The sequence below is a fragment of the Macadamia integrifolia genome, chromosome 5 (assembly GCF_013358625.1).
Source record: "Macadamia integrifolia cultivar HAES 741 chromosome 5, SCU_Mint_v3, whole genome shotgun sequence".
NCBI classification, from domain to species: Eukaryota; Viridiplantae; Streptophyta; class Magnoliopsida; order Proteales; family Proteaceae; genus Macadamia; species Macadamia integrifolia.
In genome coordinates, this window is record NC_056561.1 from 35,448,150 (window position 1) to 35,473,584 (window position 25,435).

Consider the following 25,435-nt stretch of genomic DNA (forward strand, 5'->3'; position numbering starts at 1 on the left):
TAATCCAGTAAAAGTTGACTTCACTAGCAACTACAAAAGTTACTTTACTATGCTTCAAGTCTGGACTTTTAACATTAAACATACCTACAGTAACAACTTCCACAGTTCCATTTGCCAAAAGTTCACTCACACTTTCAAGAAGAAACAACACATTAGCAACTAGTTAGCCCTAACCTCACAAAATCAAATCCTTGCGTATCTTTGATCGCAAAACAAGTGTCTGCTTGTATAAATAGTTAGATTAGCTTCTTAATTAAGACTTGTGGTTCTTAGTGCGGCTGTCCACACTCACTTTGACTGCACCCAATGTTGATGTTTTATCACATCATATTAGCCAACACAAATTGGGTGATCTCTCAGAATGACAATCTTTCCTGAGTCACAGATAACCACTGACTTCAAACTAGGAACCTACCCACAATTTGCCATATTCCTTAAAACACTCCAGTAGGAAAGGGACTTGGCTCACTGTTTCATGATCAACACAGAGATGGTAACATTCCTACCCTAAAATAACCCAAAGCCTATGCACTTGGTGATGCCAAAAACAGTATTTGTGAATTCTTCCATGTCAAGGATGGTGTGCTTTGGATTCAGTGAAAACTCTTTAACCATAGCTGAGAAGAGTCAAACTCCAAGCCACCACTAAGATATGGACCCAATCCTCTCTGCATCACATCGCTCTGTAAGAGAATATATGTTTGTTCAAACTACATATCAAAGCTTCATTTCCTTTGCACCTTACACTAGACATGTTAATGAGACACTACTGTTTCATAGTTTCTCTGCCTCCGTCTCTCCTTCGAATGCCAAATTATGTCTTTAATCCCAGAACAGAGCCCAACAGAACTTTGAGCCTCTGAGTCTTCTATTCGTGCTCTCTGAATTTTGTTATGGTACATAGGAAAGAATTGGATTCGAAAAGCCTTGTAGGAAAAATAAGGCACCAATGCAGATATAACTACACAGAAGGTAGTCAACCAGTAGTGAGGAATCAGTGCACAAGCTTCGACAAGTACATGGTATGCTGTTGTAGATGCCGTTGGTGGAAGCGAACCATAAATAACCAAGAAGACGTACCATAGGATAATGGTACCCCAGATGAAGAAATGTTGGATCCATGTGAAGTAGTTGATGGCAAGAGCCATCTGGCAGTTTACAGTCCACACAATACAAGTGTACATTAAGACCCCGAGGACATCATACCCTGCCACTTTTCCATCTCTCCGGAAGGCCTGGTGAAGGACACAGCTGGTGGTGAAGAAGAAGATGATAACAGAACTGGTAACCGCATTAAGCATCCAACCAAGTATACGAGCCCAGCTGAAGAGGATGTTCTGTACACCTTCTTGATGTAACAGAGGGTACTGTATAACCAATTGAGAAGTGAGAATATAGACAGGAAAAAAAAAAAAATAGAAAAAGGCCTCTTCACTAGGGTAGGAGATGGTGATGGTGATGGTGATGGTGATGGTGATGACAAGAAAAATGATGTCTAACAGACTTCCATTTACTTCCCATAACAAAATTGTCGGATGTAATGAAGTTCGGGTTGAGCAATTCACCACGTTCACAACAAAGTGTTGTAAGAATAATATAAATTATAGTTAATCAAATATCTGAGTAATAATTTCATATTTCATCTTCCAACAACCAATAAATTAACCTGCATGTGTGATTTCTCTGTTTGCAATGAGGATATCCATCTCCTAGGAACCTTTTTATCTTTTACTATTTGCTTAATATCGATCCATGTATTTAAGAGCTAAGTATGTGAATTGTGTACCTTGAGACAGAGGCGTGCAGAAACATCCTGATCAAAGACACCAAGTGCAATTACAGGAAGTGAAGTGAAGAAGACATTGTAGGTGGACATGTACCAATCATTATAAGCAGGCTGGCCGGAGAAAGAGGCACAAGCCTCAAACCAAAATAGAGTTAAACCAAAAGTTATATCTTTGTAGAAAAAGTAGCATATCTGCAGACATAAAAAGTCACTGTGTTAACCTCACATAAAGAATATTTATTAATTGACCATCAAAATCCTGATTTTTCAGTAATAGAATGCTACTCATCTCAAATTCCCACTCAAGTAAAACTAGGAAGAAAATCATCACAGTAAGTGTTTTCCTCCAGCTTACTACTAAAACAAAAGGAGTTGTTCTCATTCTTGTATAAAGTTTTCTTTTAATGAATTTTAATGTTAGTTAGAAACAGTTATGGCTTGTTAAGAAAATTGATCAATCCAAACTTAATGGGCTTCCATGGAACATCATAAAGAAGAAATAATATCAAATAATAAAGAAAGAGTCATTGAATTAGGAAGCACTATATAGGCTACATGATGTAACATTTGGATGCCAATGGATGTAATATTTGAAATTTTGACTATCTTCCAATGCCATTATTGCTTGATTCAAAATGGGTTCAAAATCAGCAGCTTTTGCATTTCTTTTCTGAGATTATATTTAAAATTTCATTTGTACTATTTTTACTCAATGTTCTTGCTTCTTTTTATGTTCAAGCAGAGAAGTTCTCATATTCATTGTACTCTCAAGATGTTTCTTTGAAAACTTTTAACTTAGATTTTATCTTCTACTTCTTTGTACTCAACTCTTTCCATGTTGAATTGTTCGAACTGTGGTGCAGATTTCTAGTGAAGGAATTTAAAATTTTAAATTCTTCTATACTATTTAATGGAATGCTGCATTTGATTGATCTTTGTTATATGAAGTTCCTTGGGCATTGAACCCAGAAGAAAATGAGGTTGTTATGTAGGTTTTTCTTTTCTTTCAACAAATCTGTGGTGCACTTCCCCCACTCCCAGCCAAAATTGCATGCTTGAATTTGGTGTTTGGTCCAATTGTGAAAGAGGGTCTCTCTATGACACTTAGTCCATTTTAGCTCAAATTTCCAAAGTATAATGGTAGATTACATACTTTAAAAAAAAATATATATATATATAGTTAAAAGTAAGTTACTAAACACCATCTTTATGTGGACCATCAGGTCAGGAACAGAGTGCACAGCATGCTCTGGTAGTGCTACATGGCAAAACAAACTTGGTACAGTCTTCCTGGTGTCTACTGCATTGTGCCACACCTCAACCATCAGATTGTGTTAAATGCCAATTTAACTACTTAAACTAAAGCATGAAGCGATGATTATTTTTTACTTCTAAATAGTTGTCGATGCCTAGGCATCTAGGCACCTTGGACCCCTTGGTCGCCTTGCTTCCAAGCCCCTGCCAATGCCTTGAGTCGCCTAGACTCCATGACAACTTCTAAATATAATTTTTGAGATTCCCAAATACTTTAACCGTTCCATCTGTCATAACTATTGAAGCTTTCCCTCAGTGACATTTCTTTTCTTTTCTGTCCGGGAGCTCCCCCAGGGCCCAGACACGGGTGCATGAACCCAGAAGGGGCACGGTGATCATTTCATGTGCCCCGTGTGTGGTGCAGGGGCCACTCCCGGACAGAAAACTGTCCTTTTTTCTTACTAGCTTGTGTATGTTATTTAGAATAGAGCCTTGGAGCAACGGTAGGGTTGCTCTATTGCAACCTGGTGGTTGCGGGTTCAAATCAAGGAAACAGCCTCACAACGAAAGTGGGGGTAAGGCTCTGTATATCTGCTGCCCCTTACCAGACCTTGCAGTAGAAGGAGCCTCGTGCCCTAGGGACACCTTTTCTTTTATATAGGCTACATCACATTTTGACTGTTTGTTAGGAATTTCAGACCAAGGTTTTTTGTGTCCTCATAGAACTAGGGTTCGAATTGGTGCAGACTTAAATCTTGGCTGAAGTTCTAAAAAAAAAAATCCTAAAACTTTAATATTCCTATAAATTTTTCCATTTCTCAGCTTGTCTTTCCTATTTTGCCTGGAACTCATATTTTGGAAGTTTCAATATGGTTCCCCTCAAAACCAGAACAGAAACGAGTTCCACTGAAATTTAAAACCTTGGACAGTGTGATTGAAATTGTAGGTCACAGCTTTTACCATCATGGCTATTCGCCTGTAACACCAATGGCCATGCACCAGCAACAGACGCTCCAGAAAACGAAACTGAGCTATTGCAAAATCACTAGCCATTACAGCCTGCAAACAAAAACCAATCAGAATGAATATATTAACTATCATTTGTCATTTAAAAAAATAAGTTGATTGAAATAAAGATGTTTTTCTTATAACAGAATGTCCTTCTTGCAAGAAGATGATTATACTGGGATAGATACTCTTTGACCTCTTTTTGGCCCTTATTAAATGACAGAAAAAGCCATCCATACAATGTGTGGCAACTAAGTGGCACTTTCAGGGTGTAGAGTAAGTGCCACACTGCTAGTATATTCCGAATGTTGTATACAACCTTGTGATAAGCAGAGAAGAGGCCACCAAATATCACTCATTGGATGTGATCTCATAAGCCACTCGTTTTTAAATTTTAACTAAACAATTTAATATAATTCTAGTAACTCCATTCCACCGTCTATAAAAGAAGATCCAGTATAAATGAGCATGAAAGAGGCTCAAGAATCACTTTCTTTTTAGAAGGGCTAAAATCACTTAATCTTGGCTTCTTGATCCAATATTGTAGGGTGGATCTCAAAAGATATGAAAAAGATCCCCTCCAAGCATGTACATAGAATTTCAACAAAATGGCTTTCCACAGAATGCTATATGTATCTTGAGATTGAGTATGGAATTCTGTTTACTCGCTTGAAATCGAGTATCAGTTTCCCTCCTTTTCCTCTTAGGATTGGAAATCCTGTATATCCATAAGAATGTCTGAAAATTAACCTATCCTAAAGCTAAACTTGAAAGGGAATTTTTATCAAGTTTATGAGCACCATGATTCTGAGAAATAAGGCAAAAGACCTAAATCTTAAAAGGATAAGTGCTTTAACCATAAAAACACAAGCTAAATCATTCAAACAGTCAAAGGGGCATACATTGGCAACCTGTTCACAGATAGCTTAAACAAATTCCAGATTACATGACCTTGGACTTGTTCAACAGCTAATCAAACAAGCATTTCATAGATTTCAATAGTACATAGCTATGTTGGGGACGAATGTGCAATCACAAAGAAAAAACCAAGCAAACAATCACACAATCCTTTAAACAGTCAATGGGACATACAAGGATAACCTCTCACAGATAGCTGAAACAAATTCCAGCTTACATGACCTTGGACTTGTTCAACAGCTAATCAAACAAGTATTTCATAGATTTCAATAGTGCATCGCTATGTTGGGGACGAATGTGCAATCAAAAGGAAGAAACCAAGCAAACAATCACACACAACATGAGGAATTTTAATGTGGTTCGGCACGAATGCCTACGTCCACTCTCCACCTCACAATGTGATCTCCCCTTAGTTGTATTTAGGGTTTTCCCACAAAACAATATATAGGAAACCCTAAAACCCTATCCCCACGCAATTAAAAATTTACCCCCATGCATGTAATGGACTCAAAACCCAACCCAAGTACAAATACAACACCAACAAACTCAGCCTTATCCCAACTTAATGGGATCAGCTACATGGATCCGATCAACAATAAAAAATGAGAAGTGAAAGGTAAGGGAATAAAAGTAAAAGAAATGAACATAAAAGGAAAGAAGCCCATCACCAGCAAGTCAGGAAAATCTCAGCTTTCAGCTACATGGATCTCCATTTAGCTCTATCTAAGGTCATACTTGGGACAAGGCCTAGACTATGCATGTCATTCCTCACAACTAAACTAAGCATCCAACTATTGTTCTGGCATCTACATGTACTTCTCTGCCACGTGAACTATGTACTAAGGTATTATATATAAAGATAACATGAACAGTAAGTTACCAAAAAAAAAAATTAAAAAAAATAAAAGAATCTTATATGAACAAGTTACGTAAAATGATTATATCAGTTGTTATTAATAATCTAAGTTAATTTAACATATTTCTTTGTTGATGTCTTTGTGCAATTAATTTGCAGAAACATCATCTCCAATGTATAAGTAATATATAACTTCGTTTCTATAATTTAATGAAATTTTTAGAAATAGTTAGCTTGTTAGGAACACAACTCACTCAACGAAGTCTTTTCCTTTATAAATGGGGTCAGCTACAGGAATCCAGTCTCGTCATTCAACCACCTTTAAAGTTAAAAGGGAGTCCTAGTGCATGAGGTTCCCGCTGCTGCAGGATCTGGGGAGGGGCATTTTTACACAGCCTTACCCCCGCTATACAAAGAGGCTTTTCCTTGATTCAAACCTGCAACCACCAAGTTGCAATAAAACAACCTCACCGTTCCGCCAAGGCTTGCCCTCAACCACATTTAAAGCTGCATCAGTATTTTTGTCACTACTACTCCCCAAACAATCTTGGGCCCCATCGTAGTTCTTTTAGTTCCTCTAATCTGAAGACTATCACTCCTCACAGTGCATTCATTGGCCTCCATCGTACTTCCCTGACCACCTCAAATGACTCTTCTTAAACTTGTCATCTATCAAGGTCACTGTTAAATCACCTCTAATCTATTCATTATCTCTTCTAGTTTGTCACCCATCCACCTTAACATCCTCATTTCAGCCATACCAATGTTATTAATGTGATGTTAGGAAGACAAAAGCATATAATACAACAACGACAAAGCCTCATCCCAACTTAATGGGGTCTGTTAACAAAATTACAAATTTTCAAATTGAAACGTTGCAGGAAAAAAAAATTAAATAAAAATGGTATTCAAAGAATTTTCCATTTGACACTTCAACTTAACAGTTTGAGACAGTCAAACATATAGTTTGGTATAACAAAGATATATGATAACACAATATTCAAATCATCAAAGTTCTAGGGTTTGTTCAGTCAGATATGTCTCACTTGAATTATAATGGAAAAGAGAAACAAATGGTCAAGCATTTTAACACCATTAATCGAGGTTTCCCAACATATACTGAAGTAGAAGCCACCCATATCCATGATCTTTTGGAACACTTGATCAAACCTACAATGTCACAGGTTTTTTACAGTAGAATCAATATTCACATGTATAATCCTTTTAGAACTTGCAGCATATCCTGTTTTCAGGTTGTATGTTTTCTATTTTTTATAAATAAATTCTGGTTATTTAGGAAATAAAATATGTCAAGAAGAAAACAGATTGGAGATACCATAGGAAAGATTCCGTTAACAGTTGAAGAACCCCCCCCCAAAAAAAAAAAAAAATCGAAGACCAAAAGCATAAATGCCACACATAGTAAGACCACATAACAGACTCAACAATGTAACGGCATAGGGTTTGCTCATTAGGAAAGCCCTCTAGACAATATTAGATTATATGAAATTTGAAAGATACATAATAATAGATATCCTTGTTCAAAATTCAAATTCAAACTGAAAAAATTAGATACCTTCCATAATAAAGACTATAGGAAAGATCAATATATATGAAATAAATGACACATTAATTCTTTGTTATAATCAGTTAAACATATATAAAATAAATAAGATAAAAGGCTCCTCATATGCACAGAAACTATGACAACCTGCATTCCCTCCACACCACTGATGCCAACACCTATATCCGCTTCTAGAAGCATGCCGACATCATTTGCTCCATCACCAATTGCTAATGTTGTTTTACCTGTTGCCTTTTTCACCAATCTCGTGACCTGCATGTCTTCTACATTTCTATCAGATTATTTTAACATCAATAACTGAAATTGATGATTCAATATAAACTGAAACAAATTATATTTTAAAGAATCTGTGAGTCAACAAGATGAAGTAGCACTTACAAGAGCTTTCTGTTTTGGTGAGGAACGACAGCAAATAACAGATGCGCAATTGATTGCAAGCTCCAGAAACAAGTTCTCTAGATTTTCCGCAAGAGCAAAAGTCAAAGACTTACCATCAATTATCAAAGCAGATGAAACACAACTTTGTCTAGAAGAAACAACTTGATGTTTCCCTTCCCGTAATTGCATTGTCACACTCTCAAGAGAAGCCTAATAAGAATACATTTTTGTCAGAATCATAGCATCTCGGCTAAAGACTCCTATTCCCCCCCCCCCCAAAGGAAGAAAGAAAAAATGATTGATCAATCTTTTGTTTCAGAATCCTGACATTTTGCATACCTTTGCAATGGCTTCCTTGTCTCCTTGTTTCTCCAAGGCAATGATATCTGGTGTCTCTAGTGTAATCACAATTTGCATCATCTTTTCCTTCAGCAAGCTACATGCATACCTGTAGGATCCCTTTGGGTTATTATATTTCAGAATGGACACACTGTCCCCATGCTTACCACACTATATAAATGAGAAATGGATTGAGAGCTTAGCAAACCAGACCCAATATTGACTGCAGTTTCCAACTTGTCCCCAGTTAAGACCCATATCTTAACCCCAGCCTGGGAGAGCCTCTCAATGCACTCAGGAACCTGTCCATTCAAAGAGGTCATCAGTTCAAAAGTCAACCATCTATTCATGTACAAACTTCGTCCTCAACAAGATTTTAGTATTTCCTTGGTTTATAAGCTTTTGAGTTCGTATGCAAGCATAGTTGTCAAGGCTTGGCGTCCATCCAGTAAAATAATCTTTTGTTTTGATATCCATAAAATTATTTTCATTCAGACAATTTTAACAGTATTTGCACACGACAAAATAAGTTTAACCGGAGCATAAATTTGTCATTACAACTCAGATTTAAGTAATCTTAGACTTGTTGGAAAGCTGGTTTTATGTTTTACTTAACACAAGGAAATCTCATGTAAAAATAAAATCATTTGACCAGTCAAACTTATTATAGAACAAGAGCATTTCTCTAAATGTCGATTTTTAATGACTTGATGTGGCTTAGTGTTGATTTTTTATGATACAAGGTATATATAGCTTACTAAATAATTATAGAAAATAGAAAAAATAAAAAATAACATTTGCTCGCCTTGTTCGCCTTAAGGCGGATGCCTTCTCACCTAAGCACTTAGACAGCCCTCCAACGTCCTGGTTCGCCTTAGCGCCATGACAATTATGCATGCAAGGATATATATATATATATATATATATAAATATATATAATATAGAAGCATTCTCAATGGAAGATGTTACAGACTTACAAAGCCTCTGTAAGGTATTTATACAATTTTTACAAGTGCCCTTGTGCTTGTCTGTGCTTCTAGTTAAGGTTGTTTGTAAGTGAAGAGTCTTCAACAGAAAATAGACATTTAATTTGAGGGGGTTATTCCAATCCCTAAGCATAATGTGTAATCAATTGCAGATATAGGATGATGCATTACTCAAGAGATACTACCCACATAGTAAATTACCGTGCAGTGCTCCAATACAAGTCAAAAGCAGTTTCAAGGTTAAAAGTAGTTTCAAGATGACAGTTGGATACTCACCCCTTTTTGCAGTTTGTCTTCCACAGCTGTAGTACCAAGAAGTATCAAATCCCTCTCAATCTTATCTGCTGCAGCATCTACAAGTGCATCTCTGTTAGCAGAAACAGATGTTTTGGCCTTTAAGAATTCGTCTTCCCACACTGTGTACTCTTCTTCAGCCAGTTCACGATACGCAATTACCAAGGTTCTTAAACCTGCCGCAGCATATTTGTTAATGTGATCTTTGGTCTCTACCTCAAATATCCACCCATCACTTGAGAGCCTTTCAAACATTACACTGAACAGCAAAGAAAGACAAACTTTCGCATCAAAACACTTTACTATCAAGGTTCAAGAACTCATTTCGTTTTGGTGGTTTCAAAACCACTGAAATTTTCCTCCGTAATAGTGTACTTTTTCCATGTGTTTTGCTTGGCCATTTTGGGGGGCTAATGGGTGAAATTAGCGAAATGAACGAAACAAAATGACCGAGATGACAGAGAAGTTTGACAAGATAGTGCATTTTTTGGACTGAGATTAGCGAAATTTCGAAACAAAATGATCGAAATTGTGTCCTTTTGTGTTCTGTATGCAGTTTCGTTTCCGTAAAAGAAAAAAAGGGAAATATCTGAGATTTCACAGAGTTTTCAAACCTTGCTTACTATTTATGCACTGAATAGTACAGAATAAGCAAATGAAGTACAACAGACCTGTCTGCACCCTTGCAAAGGAGTAACAACTGATTCTCTTCATTCCTCACTATCACCGACATTCGCTTGCGGGAACTACTAAACTCTAAGACGTGAAGAAGCTCATATGATCTGGAATTACTTAACCAAGTCAAACAAAATATGCATAAAGAACTTCTAAATAAAACTAGGGAAGCCAATGGAAATATAACATTATCCAAGAAAACGAACCTATCAACCTTTTTTCCAGTGTTAGGATCTAATTCATGCAATGATATCCTATTTTGTGTCCTTTCATAGAATTCAAAGCCGAGCTCCTTTGCAGCTATGACAAAAGCAGCTTCATCTGGTGACTCAGCTTCATAAGAAATTTCACCCGTCTCCTTATTCACATCAGGAATGGCAGTATGGCAGATTGCTAACACACGAAAGAATTTCTGTATGACATCAGCATGAGGTTCATACATCCACCTCCCTTCCATGAGACGTTCATCCATGAAGTTGAAACCCTTGACTGAATTTCTTGAGTCCACAATATTGCCACTATGCTCCTCTATACCAGACAACGCATCAACAGATTCAGGAGCACCATATTTTTTCTTTCTTGTGATAGCCTGCTCCACTTCAGTAATACCACGGCCATAAGAGACACCCGCTATGGAGCATTTAACGAACTCCATGGAGTTGCACGTTAAAGTACCAGTTTTGTCGGACAGTATAGTATCAACCTGACCAAGTTCCTCATTCAAATTTGAAGTGCGAGCACGGGCTGGCCTATCTGTTTCCTCATAATACATATCCTGGTCTTGGTTAATAAATATAGTCTGTAAAACCTTCACAATTTCAATGGAGACATACAAGGATATTGGTATCAAATATCCATACAACATAAGACCCGTCAAGAAATGAAAAAATGCCGCAACAGAAGCATTTCTTGGGTCAAAAAATATAGTTGTAGAATCTGGTCTAAGATACCACCTTTTATACCTTCCTCCACTAATATCATTCTTAGTTTGAACACCGAAAAAAACAGATCCTGTAGAAGAAATCAAAACCAGGGCACCGAAAAGGATATAAATTATCTTATCCATTTTCCTTTCAACTTTACTCCTCTTTGAAGGAGGATCTGTAGCATTCTGCATTACCTTTGTGTCATGACCAGTAAAAATAACTACTCCATAGATGTATTCAGTGTTTCGAAGCTTTGAATCTCTCAGAAGGATCTGCTGAGGTGAAAGAGGATACTGATTGCCATCATAGTACAAACTTCCAATAAAGGAATACAAGTGTTCATTTGGGTCCTCACATTTCACAATTGCTTTAAATTTCCTGAAGTACTCATCATGCAGAGCAGCTGTTGCCTCCAAACTCTGCTTGACTTTTAAGTTCGTCTCACCATCAAGGTTCATGGTCTCAACATAACAAATCCCATCATCATAACTTGAAGAAAGTAGAAGCAGATCAGCAGGAAAGAATTCATCTTTCTCCACCATGACAAGATCTCCAACCTGGAGATTCTTCCACCTAGTTACGTTAAAGGTATGATCCTTTTCATACACTTTGACATTACGATTATTCGCCTCTATATCCTGAAACCCATTAATTGAATTGTAATAGAGATTAAAAAGGAGAGAGTCAAATGCAGTAATCCAGATGACAGCTAACTATTGATTGGAGAATATCCAACAGAGGTCAAGCTCATAAACCATCCACGAGAACAGATGGCACAAACAAAATAAATTAAGTCTACAAGGTGCAAGCTACAACCTGACAGAAATCACTGCTGTTTCATGCATCAGTTAAAATTTTTATTGGTAAAATGCATCAGTTTTTAAGATGTATCTGCTTCTATTATTGCATGAATAATTGGAAAAACCATAAATTCAAAATAAAATTCATCGACAACCCAAGATATATAAATCTTTCAAGAAAAGGCCAAAGTAAATCAGTTATAAGCTCCCCTCCTTTCCGAATGCTTTTGGCATTTTAATTTTTCTCTTTTCAGTTATTGCCCTTACACCAATGCAATATAACTACCTTATTCAAAGGGGGAAAAAGACACCCAGGGGGGGGGGATGGGGGTGTGAAGAAATGATACTAATAAATGTAAGAAGCAACATATAGGATTGCTTAACCACAAGAACTAATTGGCTTTGTTGAGTTGAGTTGGGTACTTGGGTTGCATACACTTTGAGAAAGGACTTGGCCTCTTCCTCTTCCAAATTTTGAACTCTCTATTATCATTCTACCTTGAATTTTTACATATGACAGTAGAAAAGGGACAAGAATAAAAAAAGATGAGTGCATTCCAGGTATGTTTTCATATCTTGCTTATGTTTCCTTCATCTTCTAGGTACAGCCACCTCGATGCTCGCTGGTTACATTGAGCATGGTTTAAAGTATCTCCGATACGATACGATACCCCTCCGTTACGTGTCTTAAATTTAGCCAACCGATACGGTGACCGATACCGATACTTTAATCCTTGATCTTCAACATATCTTAGCGCGTATCTCCGATACAATACAATACCCTCTAATACATATCTTAAATTTAGCCAACCGATACCGATACTTTAATCCTTGACCTTGAGCATTAAGACCTGACTTGTCAAATATGTGCCGCCTAAGTGGCACATTGACAATTATGTAACATTAACACTTTAACTGATTCATTGAAGTTTCATCACCTCAGCAACTCAGCAATGTACAGTTATAGTTGTAAAGAATGAGTCACAAGTTGGGGGTTTGTTCCAAACGTGATTTAGTTAATTACTTTCCTTTTTAGGTTATCTTGTTTCCTAGCTAGGCTATATTTCTATTTCCTAGTTAGAGTAGGTTTCCTTCTTCTATTCTCTTGCTGTACAAGGTACTAGTTACCTTATCAGATTCTAACCCATTGACTAATATATATAAATATATATATATTGATGGTAGGGGGACTGGCATATACAATCGGCTGTTCTCTTTCTCTTCTATTACAGTTACTGGTTACAAATCCTGGTTTGTTACATGGTATCAGAGCTGTAACCAGTAGCCGTTTTGAGAGTCATTCCAAGGTCACTTCCTACTAATGAAATCCTAGTTGTTATAAGAAGAAGATCTACGGTTTCCATGAAAATTATGAATACGAAGAACCTACCTGCAACTACTACTGCTACTGCTGATTAATTTATTGATCTTGGAAGCCACCAACGGTCGGACATCACTCTGGATCTCTGCTATCGATTTGGTGTGGCTGCTGGGATTGATTTCATATATGCTGCTTCTGCTACGCCACTTCATCATTGATGAATCTTGCTGCTGAACTGGGTCTGCTATCACAAGTCTTCTGGAATTCCTGGTTTGCATCGATTATTAGATCTGAACGATTTCTGGAATTGCTTCTAGAATTGCTAAAATTGTTGGTTTGCAAGTCTTCACTGCATGCTTTGATTGATTACCACCTCATCCCCTCCCACTCTTGCGGCTATTGGTTTAGTGTTGCATGAATACTCTTTCCTTTCAAGGAAGTTCTCTCCTTCATGGAAACCCTTGGTTTCTCGCTGGTCATGCACTCGTGCTAAACAGTCACGGTACTTAACACTCTTCTCTTACGTCTTCTTTTATTTCAATATTTCACATACAATATTAACACCCCTCCCTTATTCTCTTATTACATTTTGCCATTGAGTCATTGTGCCTTCCAAGTTCCAAGTTTTCCCTTATTCAATAAACATGAATCACCCTTGTGTCCCACCTTGTTTTGCTTCCTAGTTTATACATTACTCCCATTACTTGGTTTTCTTACTTTATCTCTTTAATTTCCAATATTGCCCCTCCCTTTGTTTCTTATGCCTTCACGTCCATTAATTAACCTTCTTTCCTAGTTTATCCCCAAACAATAATTCAAATTCCCTTGTTGTCCCATTGCCTCTTTCACTACCAAATTAACCCCTTGAAAATTTTGGTTATTTACACAAATGCCGTTACCCCCTTACTTGGTTAGTGCACTTTTGGATGGACCCATAATTGTGGTCTGTGATGGGTTTTAAACCTGAGACTTGCATATTTGCCATTTGTGGGCACAGAACACTCAATTTTGGGTCTTGGACCCCTAAGATCGCATCAATTTGGGGTGCTATATTTTTTCACAAGTTGGGTATTTGCACGGAGCGATGGTCTACTCGCTATTATTGGAGGATATTGGGCGTGGCTGCTCTTGATTGGAATGTTTATTTGATGCTCATCTGTCATGAAATGGTGGTTGAAGATTATTTGTTTCTATTTGCTACACCGCGACGGAGATTGGAAATTATTTTTATGCTCTTGATTATGAGTTTGTTTCTATTTGCTACACTGCGAGGGAAATTGAAAATTATTTTTATGCTCCGATTATGAGATTATTTGTGCTACTCATCTTTTGAGACGCTGCTTATTGGACATTGTTTGTTCACGTGTACTGCTACACGTGTCTTATATTGTCTGCTTTATCTGCTACTAGGTCCCCAGCAACCTGATACTGCTACTTGGTAATTAGCAACCTGATGTTGTTACTTGGGCTGAGTTTGGCAGTCATCCAGCAAAATGTTTCTGACATTTTTCCGTTCTATGGGAACAAAAAAAGGGAATAAAGCGTCTAGTGTCAACTTGGTATTTTTCGGTTTTTTTGGAACGAAAAGGGGAAAAAAAAGCTAGAAACGCAAAATGATGGAACATGGAATGAAGAAACCTTGTTCCGTCATTTCAGTTTCGTTCCAAATAGAAAAAAAGTAAACATCTAGGGATAATCGTTCTTGAAACAGGTTCACCAAACACCATTTTTTTTAATAGAATTTTGACACAGAAACGGAAAATTCTGTTTTTGACACTAAACATTATTTTTAGAACTGAATGACTACCAAACGCAGCCTTGGTCCCCGGCAACCTGATGCTACTACTTGGCCCCCAACAACCTGATACTGCTACTAGGTCCCTAGCAACCTGATGCTATTACTTGATCCCCAGCAACCTGATGTTGTTACTTGGTCTCCGACAACTGTATGTTGTTACTTGGTCTTCAGCAACCTGATGTTTTTACTTATTTAGTCCCCAACAACCTGATACTGCTACTTGGTCCCCAGCAACCTGATATTGTTACCTGGTCTCTAACAACCTAATGTTGTTACTTGGTCCCCAACAACCTGCTACTGCTACTAGGTCCCCAACAACCTGATACTGCTACTAGGCCCCCAAAAACCTGATCCTGCTACTTGTTCCCTAGCAACCTGATGTTGTTACTTGGTCTCCGACAACCTAATGTTATTACTTAGTCCTCGGCAACCTGATGTTACTACTTGCTTACCTACTACTTGCCTTCTTTTGAAAATAGTGCTTTTGATGTAGCTATTTGATGCTAAATTGTCATTACTTTTATTTCACTCATTTGTGGAGATGACTATTACCTACTACATGCCTTCCTTGGGAAGAGCCTTTGATGCTACTAGCTTTATGATTTGGTTGAATGAAGTTCTCTCCATGCTCTCTGGTGTCTACAGCTACTACTCAAGACCATGTTACGTTTAATTGTCTATTCTTGTTGGTCCAAGCTGGAGGTTTTCTCTTGGTATATCTATACTCAACTTAAGGGGGAGTGTTGAGATTGAGTCACGAGTTGGGGGTTTGTCCCAACCGTGATTGAGTTAATTACTTTCCTTTTTAGGTTATCTTGTTTCCTAGTTAGGCTAGATTTTTATTTCCTAATTAGAGTAGGTTTCCTTCTTCTATTCTCTCTCTCTCTCTCTCTCTCTCTCTCTCTCTCTCTTCTATTACAGTTACTGGTTACAGATCCTAGTTTGTTACAATAGTGATGGCGGCCTGAGAAAGTGAGCACCAGCCACATGTTGAGCACAGCTTGCATTGCGTTGTTCATAGTTTTTAAGGCGGTAAGGCAACGGAGGCGTTTGAGGGTCTTTCGGATCGCCTTAGCGATAAGGCGGGCATAAAGCGTCGCCTTATTGACTAAAGTGTTCCTGTGTAATTTTTTTTTTAAAACCAATCTATTTTGCTCAAATCTTAGTTGAATCCTATTACTCATATGCTAAATAAATATTAAAGGCTCATATTCATACCAATGTAAGATATTCATCAAGAAAACAAATCAATAAAGTAAATAAACTAAGTTCATCAATCATCAATCATCAATCATCATAACATATTAACATATAATATAAATACATAATTATGAAACCAAATTATAAATATAAAGAAAAGAAGACATAAAAAATACAAGTATTTATTATACTTACCTCTATGATGCCAAAATGAGTGTCTAAGCCTTAAGATCATCCACTATATTTTTACTCCTGTCAAAGAAGAATGAAGTTCACCGCTGCCGGAGCAAAATGATTGCCTAGATCAGTGGTTCTTCCTTGTTCTTTGATTCCTTCTCAAAGCCCTTTCTTAAAACCCTTGACAAAATCCAAACCTTATTTGTGAATCGTGTTTTTGTTTTGTTTGTTTTGGTAATTTTTAGTGGAGTAAAGCTGATCCCATACATCTCAAGTGTTAACAAAATCATACACCTACCAATAAAAAATCTATATTTGGAATCTCCATCAAGTAATTTTAAAATGTGTTTTTAAAAAAAAAAAACCCCATAAGGCGCCACTTCACGTAAGGCGAAGCACTGCCTTACCATCTCTAAACCGCATCAGCGCCAAGGTGTCGCCTTACCAGCGCCTTAAAAACTATGGTGTTGTTGTTTTCATTGTTGTCAACACAGTCAGCCAGGAACATCCATTGAGCACTGAGCTTGTATTGGTATTCTTGAAGGTCAATGCACTCGATCAGTGGGAAGGGTTGTCTATGGTCAGTTTGAACAGCTCACATATGCATGGGCTGGTGACAAGGGCTTAAGGTATAGTGCAGTAGCTTGCAGTTGCATGTTGCATGTTGCATGAGAAGTACCTTCAGTATAGTTTTGAGCAAACAGTATGGCAGCAGGCAATATCAGTGCAGTGGCAATGGAAGTGTCAACGAGGTGTCTCAATTGGCATAGTCGGATAACTGGTTGATAATAATGGTTGAGCTGGTATAGCCATCAAAGGCAACATGCATAGTTTTCAATGGTAGTCAGATGGATGGCTTAGTTGGCATAGTAGGCAATTGGCAGTAGGGTCGATACGGTAGCCATTGATGCAGATAAGTCACTCAATGGGCTAATTTTGTTGCAAATAAGCATTGGGTTGAGTTATGTATGTGTTGGGCCTTTGATCCCATGGGTTTTCTTTGTAATGGGCACATTAATGGGGCCTAAAATATGAGTAGAAAGTAGGAAAACGGGATTTAATTCATTAGTCTACTCAGAGTCCTGTTTTAAGTCTATTTCCTTTGTTATTTTAGTTTCCTAGTCAGTTTAGGTTTCCCAATTAGTTAAGGATTGGGTTAAGCTTTCCTTTTTAGTGTTTGAGTCAATTTTGAGTCTTCTATATAAGTTTGTAAGGGGCTACAACATGGAGTACGAATTTATTAATGAAAAAAAAAAGATGGTTTATGCTATTGTGCTGTGAGATGCCTAAACTAGAGGGTGAGATGCCCAAACCAGAGGGTGAGATGCCCATCACTAGTTCTTCCCCCTTCTCAACCCTCTATCGAATTCTCTTTCTTTTCTTATTTTCCTTTTATTTGTTTGTTGTGAGAGATTATTTGAGAGCTAGAACCAAGCCTTTGGAGGACATCTTCTCTATTCAGCTAGAATTTCAAATCCTGCCTAGGATTAGGATTGCTTGTGATATCCTGCCTAGGATTAAGATTGCTTGTGATTCTAGTCTTACATTATTTGGTAACAGAGCCTAGCCAGACCAAAGATGGAGCCACATGAATTTCATGAGAAACTTTCTTCACACATATTCCTTAAATGGATGTATGAATTAGATGTGTACTTTGACAACTACACCTTGACAGAGACGCAAAGGCTTCAATACATTTGCTCCCAAATGAGTGATTGTGTTCGAATACAATGGAGAATCCGTGAAAGGCAACTTCAAGCTCAAGGACGTGAGCCTAGAACTTGGGACAAGATGCAGTACAAGTTGGCGAGCATATACCTATCTAACATGAACGAAGTATGTACTTACTGCCACCAGAGTTCCCTCCAATTACACCCCAAAAGCCACCCACAGGTGACAAGAGCATAAAGGTATTGTTTGACCACGTGGCCTTTATCTTGCAACAAATTGCAAAGGAGCAACAAAAGAATACACCTCTAACCAATGAACCAGAGTCAAAAGTTGAGGTTAGTGTCGAAAAAATTCCAGCAATTCCTACTGTCCAGGAAGAGCTAGTCATTGATGTTGCCATCAACAAGACTCATGTGGAAGAATTCGAAAGCAACAAGGTTGCCACAATGGGTAATGAGGTTGAGACTGAGGAACTTGACACTACAACATTTGTGATGACTGTGAATAGCCAAGAGGAAGATCCTAAGGAGCTTGAGATTGAAATTGTGGAGGTCAAGAACACAGTAGTTGAAGGTGCATATGTAGATGACCCTGTGGATACGTCCGACAATGTTGAGGTTACATATGTGGAGTTCATCATCCCATTGAAGTATCTAGAAAATCGAGCTCCTCACATTCTAGACTACATCATTATTATCAAAGAGCTACCTGGATTTTTTTACAGCTTGAAAAGGGACATGCACCATGCTATAATCACCCTCACACTCTACAAAATTCGAGAACGATTTTTTTCTAAGAGAGGGCAAATTGATGCAGATAAGTCACTTAATGGGCTTATTTTATTGCAAATAAGCCTTATTATGTATGTGTTGGGCCTTTGATCCCATGAGTTTTCTTTGGAATGGGCCACTTTAATGGGCCTAAAATATGGGTAGATAGTAGGAAAAGGGGATTTAATTCACTCGTTTAGTCACAGTCCTGCTTTGAGACTGTTTCCTTTGTTATTTCAGTTTCCTAGTCAGTTTAGGTTTTCCAATTAGTTAAGCATTGGGTTAGGCCTTTCCTTTTTAGTGTTTGAGTCAGTTTTGAGACTTCTATATTAGTTTGTAAGAGGCTACAACATGGAGTACGAATTTATTAAAGAAAAAAAAAAAGGTGCTTATGTTGTTGTGTTGTGGGATGCAGTTGGGTGAGATGCCCTAGGTGAGATGCCTAAACCAGAGGGTGAGATGCCCATTCACTAGTTCTTCTTCCCCCTTCTCAACCCTCCATCGAATTCTATTTCTTTTCTTATTTTCCTTTTATTTGTTTGTTGTAAGAGATTGTTTGAGAGGTAGAACCATGCCTTTGGGGAACATCTTCTCTATTCAGCCAAAATTTCAGATCATGCCTAGGATTAGGATCACTTGTGATTCTAGTCTTACATTATGCATCATCATGAGTTGACAATTGAGAGATGTGTTCGCATGATGAAAATCCATGCCGAAGATGAAGGATGTTGTTATGTGCTGAAAACTGCATGTTTATGTTGTAGCAGTAACTTAGCTGATTTTTGAACTGTCCTACATTGAGAATAAGTGGAAGCTCAAAACATGAGATATGAAGATCTTTCAATTAGAATCCCAAGAAAATTTGAATCATACCAAGTCGATATTGGAGTGGGAAGTTATGACTTGTTCTTCAAGCTTTGCATGTATCCTTCATGTAGCAGTTTCAGCATTTGCATCAGCTTCAAGATAGATTTTGGAACCCATGTATTGCACCTATGTTGAAGGTCATATCATGAGAAATGTAGCCCTTCCAGTCAACTTTGTTGAGTTTTTAGGGGTGTTTCTATCTTCCTAGTTTTATTTCATCTCATTAGTATTCTTGTAATGGGTAGCGCAGGGTACAGGGGTAGTTTTGTCTTTGTACTTTTTTTATTAAAACAGAATATTATAAAATTGGGGGGAGGAGTCTGCGATAGTCATTCATTCTATCGCAGACTGCCTCACGGTTTTGTCTGCATCTCTCCTCTTCTCTTGATCTCTTCTCCTTCTTCTTTTTATGGTTTGGTTACAGGTTTCTGGTTTTGTCACAAAATTTACATAGAAAAAAGAATCGGGTCAATTGGAGATCAGATGAGAGATATATATGGAGGTTTGAAAGGACAGACATGTTGACGGCTGTGTTGCTCTTGGGTTCTATCAAAGGCTGGGGGAAATTTGGGTTTGTTTTCTGACTTTGCGGTGGGTTTTTCAAGGTCTTCCTCTCCTCCTAGGTTGAAGATTAAATCATGAAAGTTTGAGAGCTTCAAGTCTTTTTTGATATGCCTCAAGAAGCAACACAATCTGAACTCAGTCGAAGACGCTATCTTCTCGAATGTGAAGGCCATGCAGTGTGACTAGTATGCTTTGTTTGCATATACAGAAGCCTGCGGCACATTTTTCAAGGTCTTCCACTCTATCTAGGTTGAAGTTCATAATGGAAGTTGTAGAGCTTCAAGTCTTCTTTCCAAAGCTGTTGAACCAAATCATTCTGACGCTGGACATGGTCAATTTGCCGATGGTGCAAAGAATATGATCAAACCACTGCCAGTTCTAACTGGTCTGCTTTTGGCTGCGGTTTAGGGGTCTTTAAAGTCAATTTTTGAGTGTTGCTAACACTTGAACTCCTAAGAAAAAATAGGAAAAGGCCCTAGAGAAGAATAGGAAAGATGAGGGAGGTTATCTGAGCTTAAAGGAGGAGGAGAAAGATTTAGAGAAAGCCCCAACGAGCTTGAACCCAAGAACCCCAATCTTCCATATTCCATCGAAGATTTGGTGTTGTGCTCTCAAGAATACATTCAGGGATTTGTGAAGAAAGCACAAAGAATGCTTAGTTTGCTCAAGAACATTCTTTGAAGGTCTCTATATGTTGAGCTGAAGCCTATGAATTGAAGAGGGTTGTTTTGTGAAGAGAAGAGGAGGAGACAATGAAGAGAACCTAGGGTTTGGTTCTTGTGAGAAGCTTCAAGTAACCCAAGTGACGACTTGGTTCAAGCTTTGATGGCAACAAGGCATCGATGAATGTGAGCCACTTAAGGGGATATCGACATTGATTGAAGACATTCAACCTACAGCATCTCCGAAGGTTACCCATGACATAGGTAACCCGTTTGGCAAATCTCATAGTATGTATTTCACCATAGGCCAAAGTTCTAAATCTCGGTCGAAACTTCCAACCAAAATTTCCTAGTTTCAAGCTATGCCAAGACAAAATCAAGGGTTTTGTTATTGGTTTCAATCAGTTTTGACCTTTCTCGACAATATTTCGCACATTTCAATAGTTTCAGTCAGTTTCGACTGAAAATTACCAAGTTTCAACCAATTTTGAGTCTTTTGACGAGCCCAGCTTTAACTAGTTTCGACTAGTTTCGGTAGTTTCATCAGTTTTGACCAGCCCATGACATGTCAAATTTTGCCCCAAAAATACCCATTTTCGACTAGGTTTCGAGTCTTTCAACTGCTTCATCCCATAACTCAGTCGGAACCTGCATTGAGATTGAAACTCTTGTCCTTACCATAGGCAAGATGTTTCGTTAAATGCCCAGGTGAATACTTGTATTGTATTGGTAGGGATTTGCATGCTGTAATGAGCCTGTAAATGGGGAAAAACAGATTAGCCCATTGATTATTGTACTAGGGTGTTTAGTGGATGCTAGATGGGGGTTGAAGCTCCTGGTAGTTGTAGCTACCTAATGTGACGCGTTGCAGCGCCTCTGATGTATAGTAGTTCACCTAAGTAAACAACCCCAGATAATAAACAAACTCCAAACCAAACACAGATTAAAGTTTCAGATCAGATCTCCAATGAAAATTACTCAGATTTGACAAATAGGCTGAAATGGAGAAAATATGAGGTCACACAAACCATAGCTCTGATGGATCAGAAATTTGGTAGAAAGTGGCCAATAATATCTCCAATCTAACCTCCAAATTTGACTTGAACCCACCAACTAGGTACGAAACCATTCACGATCATATTCACCACAGATAGGAGAAACTAGGGTTTAGGACCAGAGTTAGGAGAAAGCCTGTGGTTGGCTATTGGCAGCCCAGATGGGTCTGTAAAGCTGGTCGAGTGGTCCTCCTAGGCTGCTCTCAAACCCTTGAAAGGGCCTTGCAAGTTGACTGCTGGATTGGGAGATCTTGCCAAGGTCGATCAGGTCACAAAACCCTGTCAGCTGCTGTCGATCTCTTCCTCTTGGCTGGTGTTCAATGGCTTTTGGATTTGAGGTCTTCAACTCTTCAACCAACTTGTAATAAACTCTCAAACTCTCTCTCACGAGCTATAACAAAAGAACAAAAGAGAACAAAGAGATGGGATAGATGTGGGTGGGATGGACTTTCTCAGTCTTAGGTCTCTCACCCACAATTATCTCAATTGTTGAAGCACCCTCTCTCAGAAATCAAAGCAACAATGGCTGTAAACTTCATTGATTGATTAAGTGTTAATTGTTACAGTAATGCCTCTTTAAATAGTAGAGGCTAGGGACTCGAATAATAGAAAGAAACCCAAAAAGGAAACACAAAATAGAAGCTGATAGCAATAAGATACTAAGTTGTTCCCTAAGAAAATAACATAGGACAATAGAAGACCCCCTTCTAGAAAACTAACTCCACACTCCAACCTGTACTTTGACTGGTCAAAACACAAGATACAAAAAGGCAGCAGCAAGGGAGCTCGCAAGAGAGAAAAAGGAAACTTTGGATGCTGCTGTTGGCTGGATTGATGGCAGCATGAATGACTTTATGGCTTTTAGAAGGCACCAACTGAAGACTAAAATACGGGAGGAAATAACCATAGGATAGCTGGTTCAATGACCCTGCTGTAGAAGCCAGAACTAGATAAAACTGGGGCCAGCTTGGGCTGGCTCGATCAGCCTAAAGCTGGTCTGGTACTAAAGCTGGGCTGCTGTTGGCTGCTTTCTTCCTTCTTCTATAATGTAACCCATCGTGTTTGTCTACATCACCCTCCTAGTTTTATGCTGGGTAAACCAGGTTTGTAGCTCGTTGACAGTTGTGGCTGTCTAAAGTCAGGTGCTGTAGCACCTTCACAGTTGTGTCTGTGTAAACAAGGGTTGTAGGTCCCCAGTGATAAATATGGGATCAAGCCATTCTCGCATATTTATGGAAACTCTTGGATATTCTCGCAATTCTGAATGCAGCATTTATTCCATTCTCGGCCAGTTTTGGTCCGCAAATATTTTCCCCTCCATTGATAAAAAAAAAATTAATCATTTGTTGCGGACATCAAAGTTAGAAACTTAGAATTTGGACATGGAGCTTACCAACCCAAAAAAAGAAAGAGACATGGATGGGAAGTGGATATCACAAGTCCAATCACATTAAGACGGGATCAATTACAGCTATATGAAGCAAAAGTATCATAAGATTCTCCTCATGGTATGATAAAAGCCATTACAAGAATCATCCACTAATGTGTGCTTTATGAAGGAATCCTCATCAACTACAAGGGGGACCTCTGCTTGAACCAGCCAGACAAATACTTCCACCAAAGGGTTAGGAAATTGATCTCCATGGTGGGGGTTCTAACATCTCTTATTTTTTTTATTTTTTTATTTTTAATGCGCTGATAATGTCATATATATGAGTGCTCTTCAGTTAGGGTTTTTTTTTAACTAAATGTGAACTTTGGAAGGGTAAAAACAAAAAGATTTAATCTTATAGCCAAGAAGAAGTCAAAAAAGATAAATGCACCGCTACGGTGAGTCATGCCAAACATAAAAAATTGCCAGAATCAACCAAAGACCTAATTGGTTTTGCTTCAAGCAATTGAAAGACAGTAAAATCATTTTTTTTCTAATTATAGTCCAATCACACCCACAATGTGGTAGATACTCAACACCATAGAACTGAAAAGTTTAAATCTAAAATAGAAAAGTTACCATAGATTACCTGCTTCCTGCGCCTCCAGTCTTCGACAGCCTCCTTGGCCATTGTAGCTCCAATCACTATCACAAGAGGTGCAATAATGCTACCAGCCCGGTAAGGTGCCAAAGGACTAAAGGAAACACAAGCCACCACAAGAAAGTATATGTTCGCAACCCTTCTAAACTGCTCAAACAAAGACTTAGGGATGAAATTAGCTACCGTATACTTGGTGGTGGAGACATAGTTTCCCCTGTACCTAAGCTGTAATGCTTCAGGGTTATCAGGGTCGTTACAGTACACCACTCTTGAGTAACCTCTCTGCCCTCTCAGGGACTGATCATCCTCAGCCGAAGGACGGATGCATGAAAACGAGTAGAGCTTGCTAAAGTGTATACCTCTCCTCCGGCCACCCGGCATTTTCTGGTCCCCACTGATAAAAAATTGTGCTTAATTCCTTGTTCCGCTAATGCGGATAAACCATCAACCTCCTCTCAAATTTCCATTATCATCTCTCCTCCATATGAGAATATGATCCATAAAAACATATAAAGGATTGGAAAGGGATATCAGGTGGACGATAAGTACATAGATGAAACACCCATTTGAACAGCATTTTTTAACAAAGACGCCAATTCCCTAAACAACTAAGAGAAGCAAAAGTATTGACTTTCATGAACAGATCTTTGAGATCTTTCAAAAAGAAACAACGGTTTCATACGCATATACTGGAATTCTTAAGTTAATCTGTACAAAGAAATTGAGCTGAAGACCCTATAATACCAAGCTCAGACGACGAATAGACGATTTGTTGTATCAAGTTAAACAAAAAGAACCCTATAGAACGAGTCGAGAGATCCAAAAACTTGAAGCAAACCCTAGAAAACGGAGATTCTGAAGTGAATTCCTTACTTCAAGTTGAAGTTGAAGAGATTCCTTTCAGATTTCTTTCTTCCTGACTCAGCTCAAACACGGAATTACAGACGGTGAGATCAAATTCGTCCATGTCTACATTGTACAAGATGGAAACGAAAACGCGATTTCTGCGAATGCTATTCTGAATCGTCGCATTATCGCTTCTATAAGCAAGAAGACGAAGATTACCGTTCAACTGCCCCAAGTGCCAAGACGCCATGGCTCTCCTTTTCCCATCTCTTCTTTTGGTTTGGTATTCAATGCTTACGAAAAAAGGAAATACGGAATACGAAATAGGGATACGATTTTGACTATTCAAACAGAACGAACCATAGATGATGTTGAAATATTCACTGTAAGATTAGAATCTTACAAACAGATGCCCATCCAACTGTGAATTAGCTCGATAGAGGTACGTATTTTGGTATATTAATTACATGTTTGATACTTTGATCCTGAAAGGAAGAATTTTTCCCCATAATAATGGAAGGGAAAAGAGAAGTCAAGAAACTTACAACTACCCAGACACGTGTCCGCTTTGTATTAAGAATCTGAAACAGTGAAATCTTCCGCACATGCGTGACGATTTTGATTTTGTGGATTGCCCGAACATACCGTTACGAAAGGTAATAATGA

General features: G+C 38.2%; 1 protein-coding gene across 1 annotated transcript; it reads right to left on the bottom strand.

Annotated features, from left to right (window-relative positions):
- Positions 1-25,058, bottom strand: LOC122078750 (probable phospholipid-transporting ATPase 8). Its single transcript, XM_042644866.1, has 11 exons — positions 23,912-25,058; positions 10,286-11,643; positions 10,076-10,186; positions 9,387-9,663; positions 8,338-8,426; positions 8,125-8,233; positions 7,786-7,995; positions 7,534-7,659; positions 4,001-4,099; positions 1,787-1,978; positions 1-1,367 (listed from the first exon to the last, which is right to left on the bottom strand). The coding sequence occupies exons 1-11, from the start codon at positions 24,302-24,304 to the stop codon at positions 756-758; spliced, it is 3,576 nt and encodes a 1,191-aa protein (XP_042500800.1). The 5' UTR covers positions 24,305-25,058; the 3' UTR covers positions 1-755.
- Between the last annotated feature and the right edge of the window lie 377 nt (positions 25,059-25,435).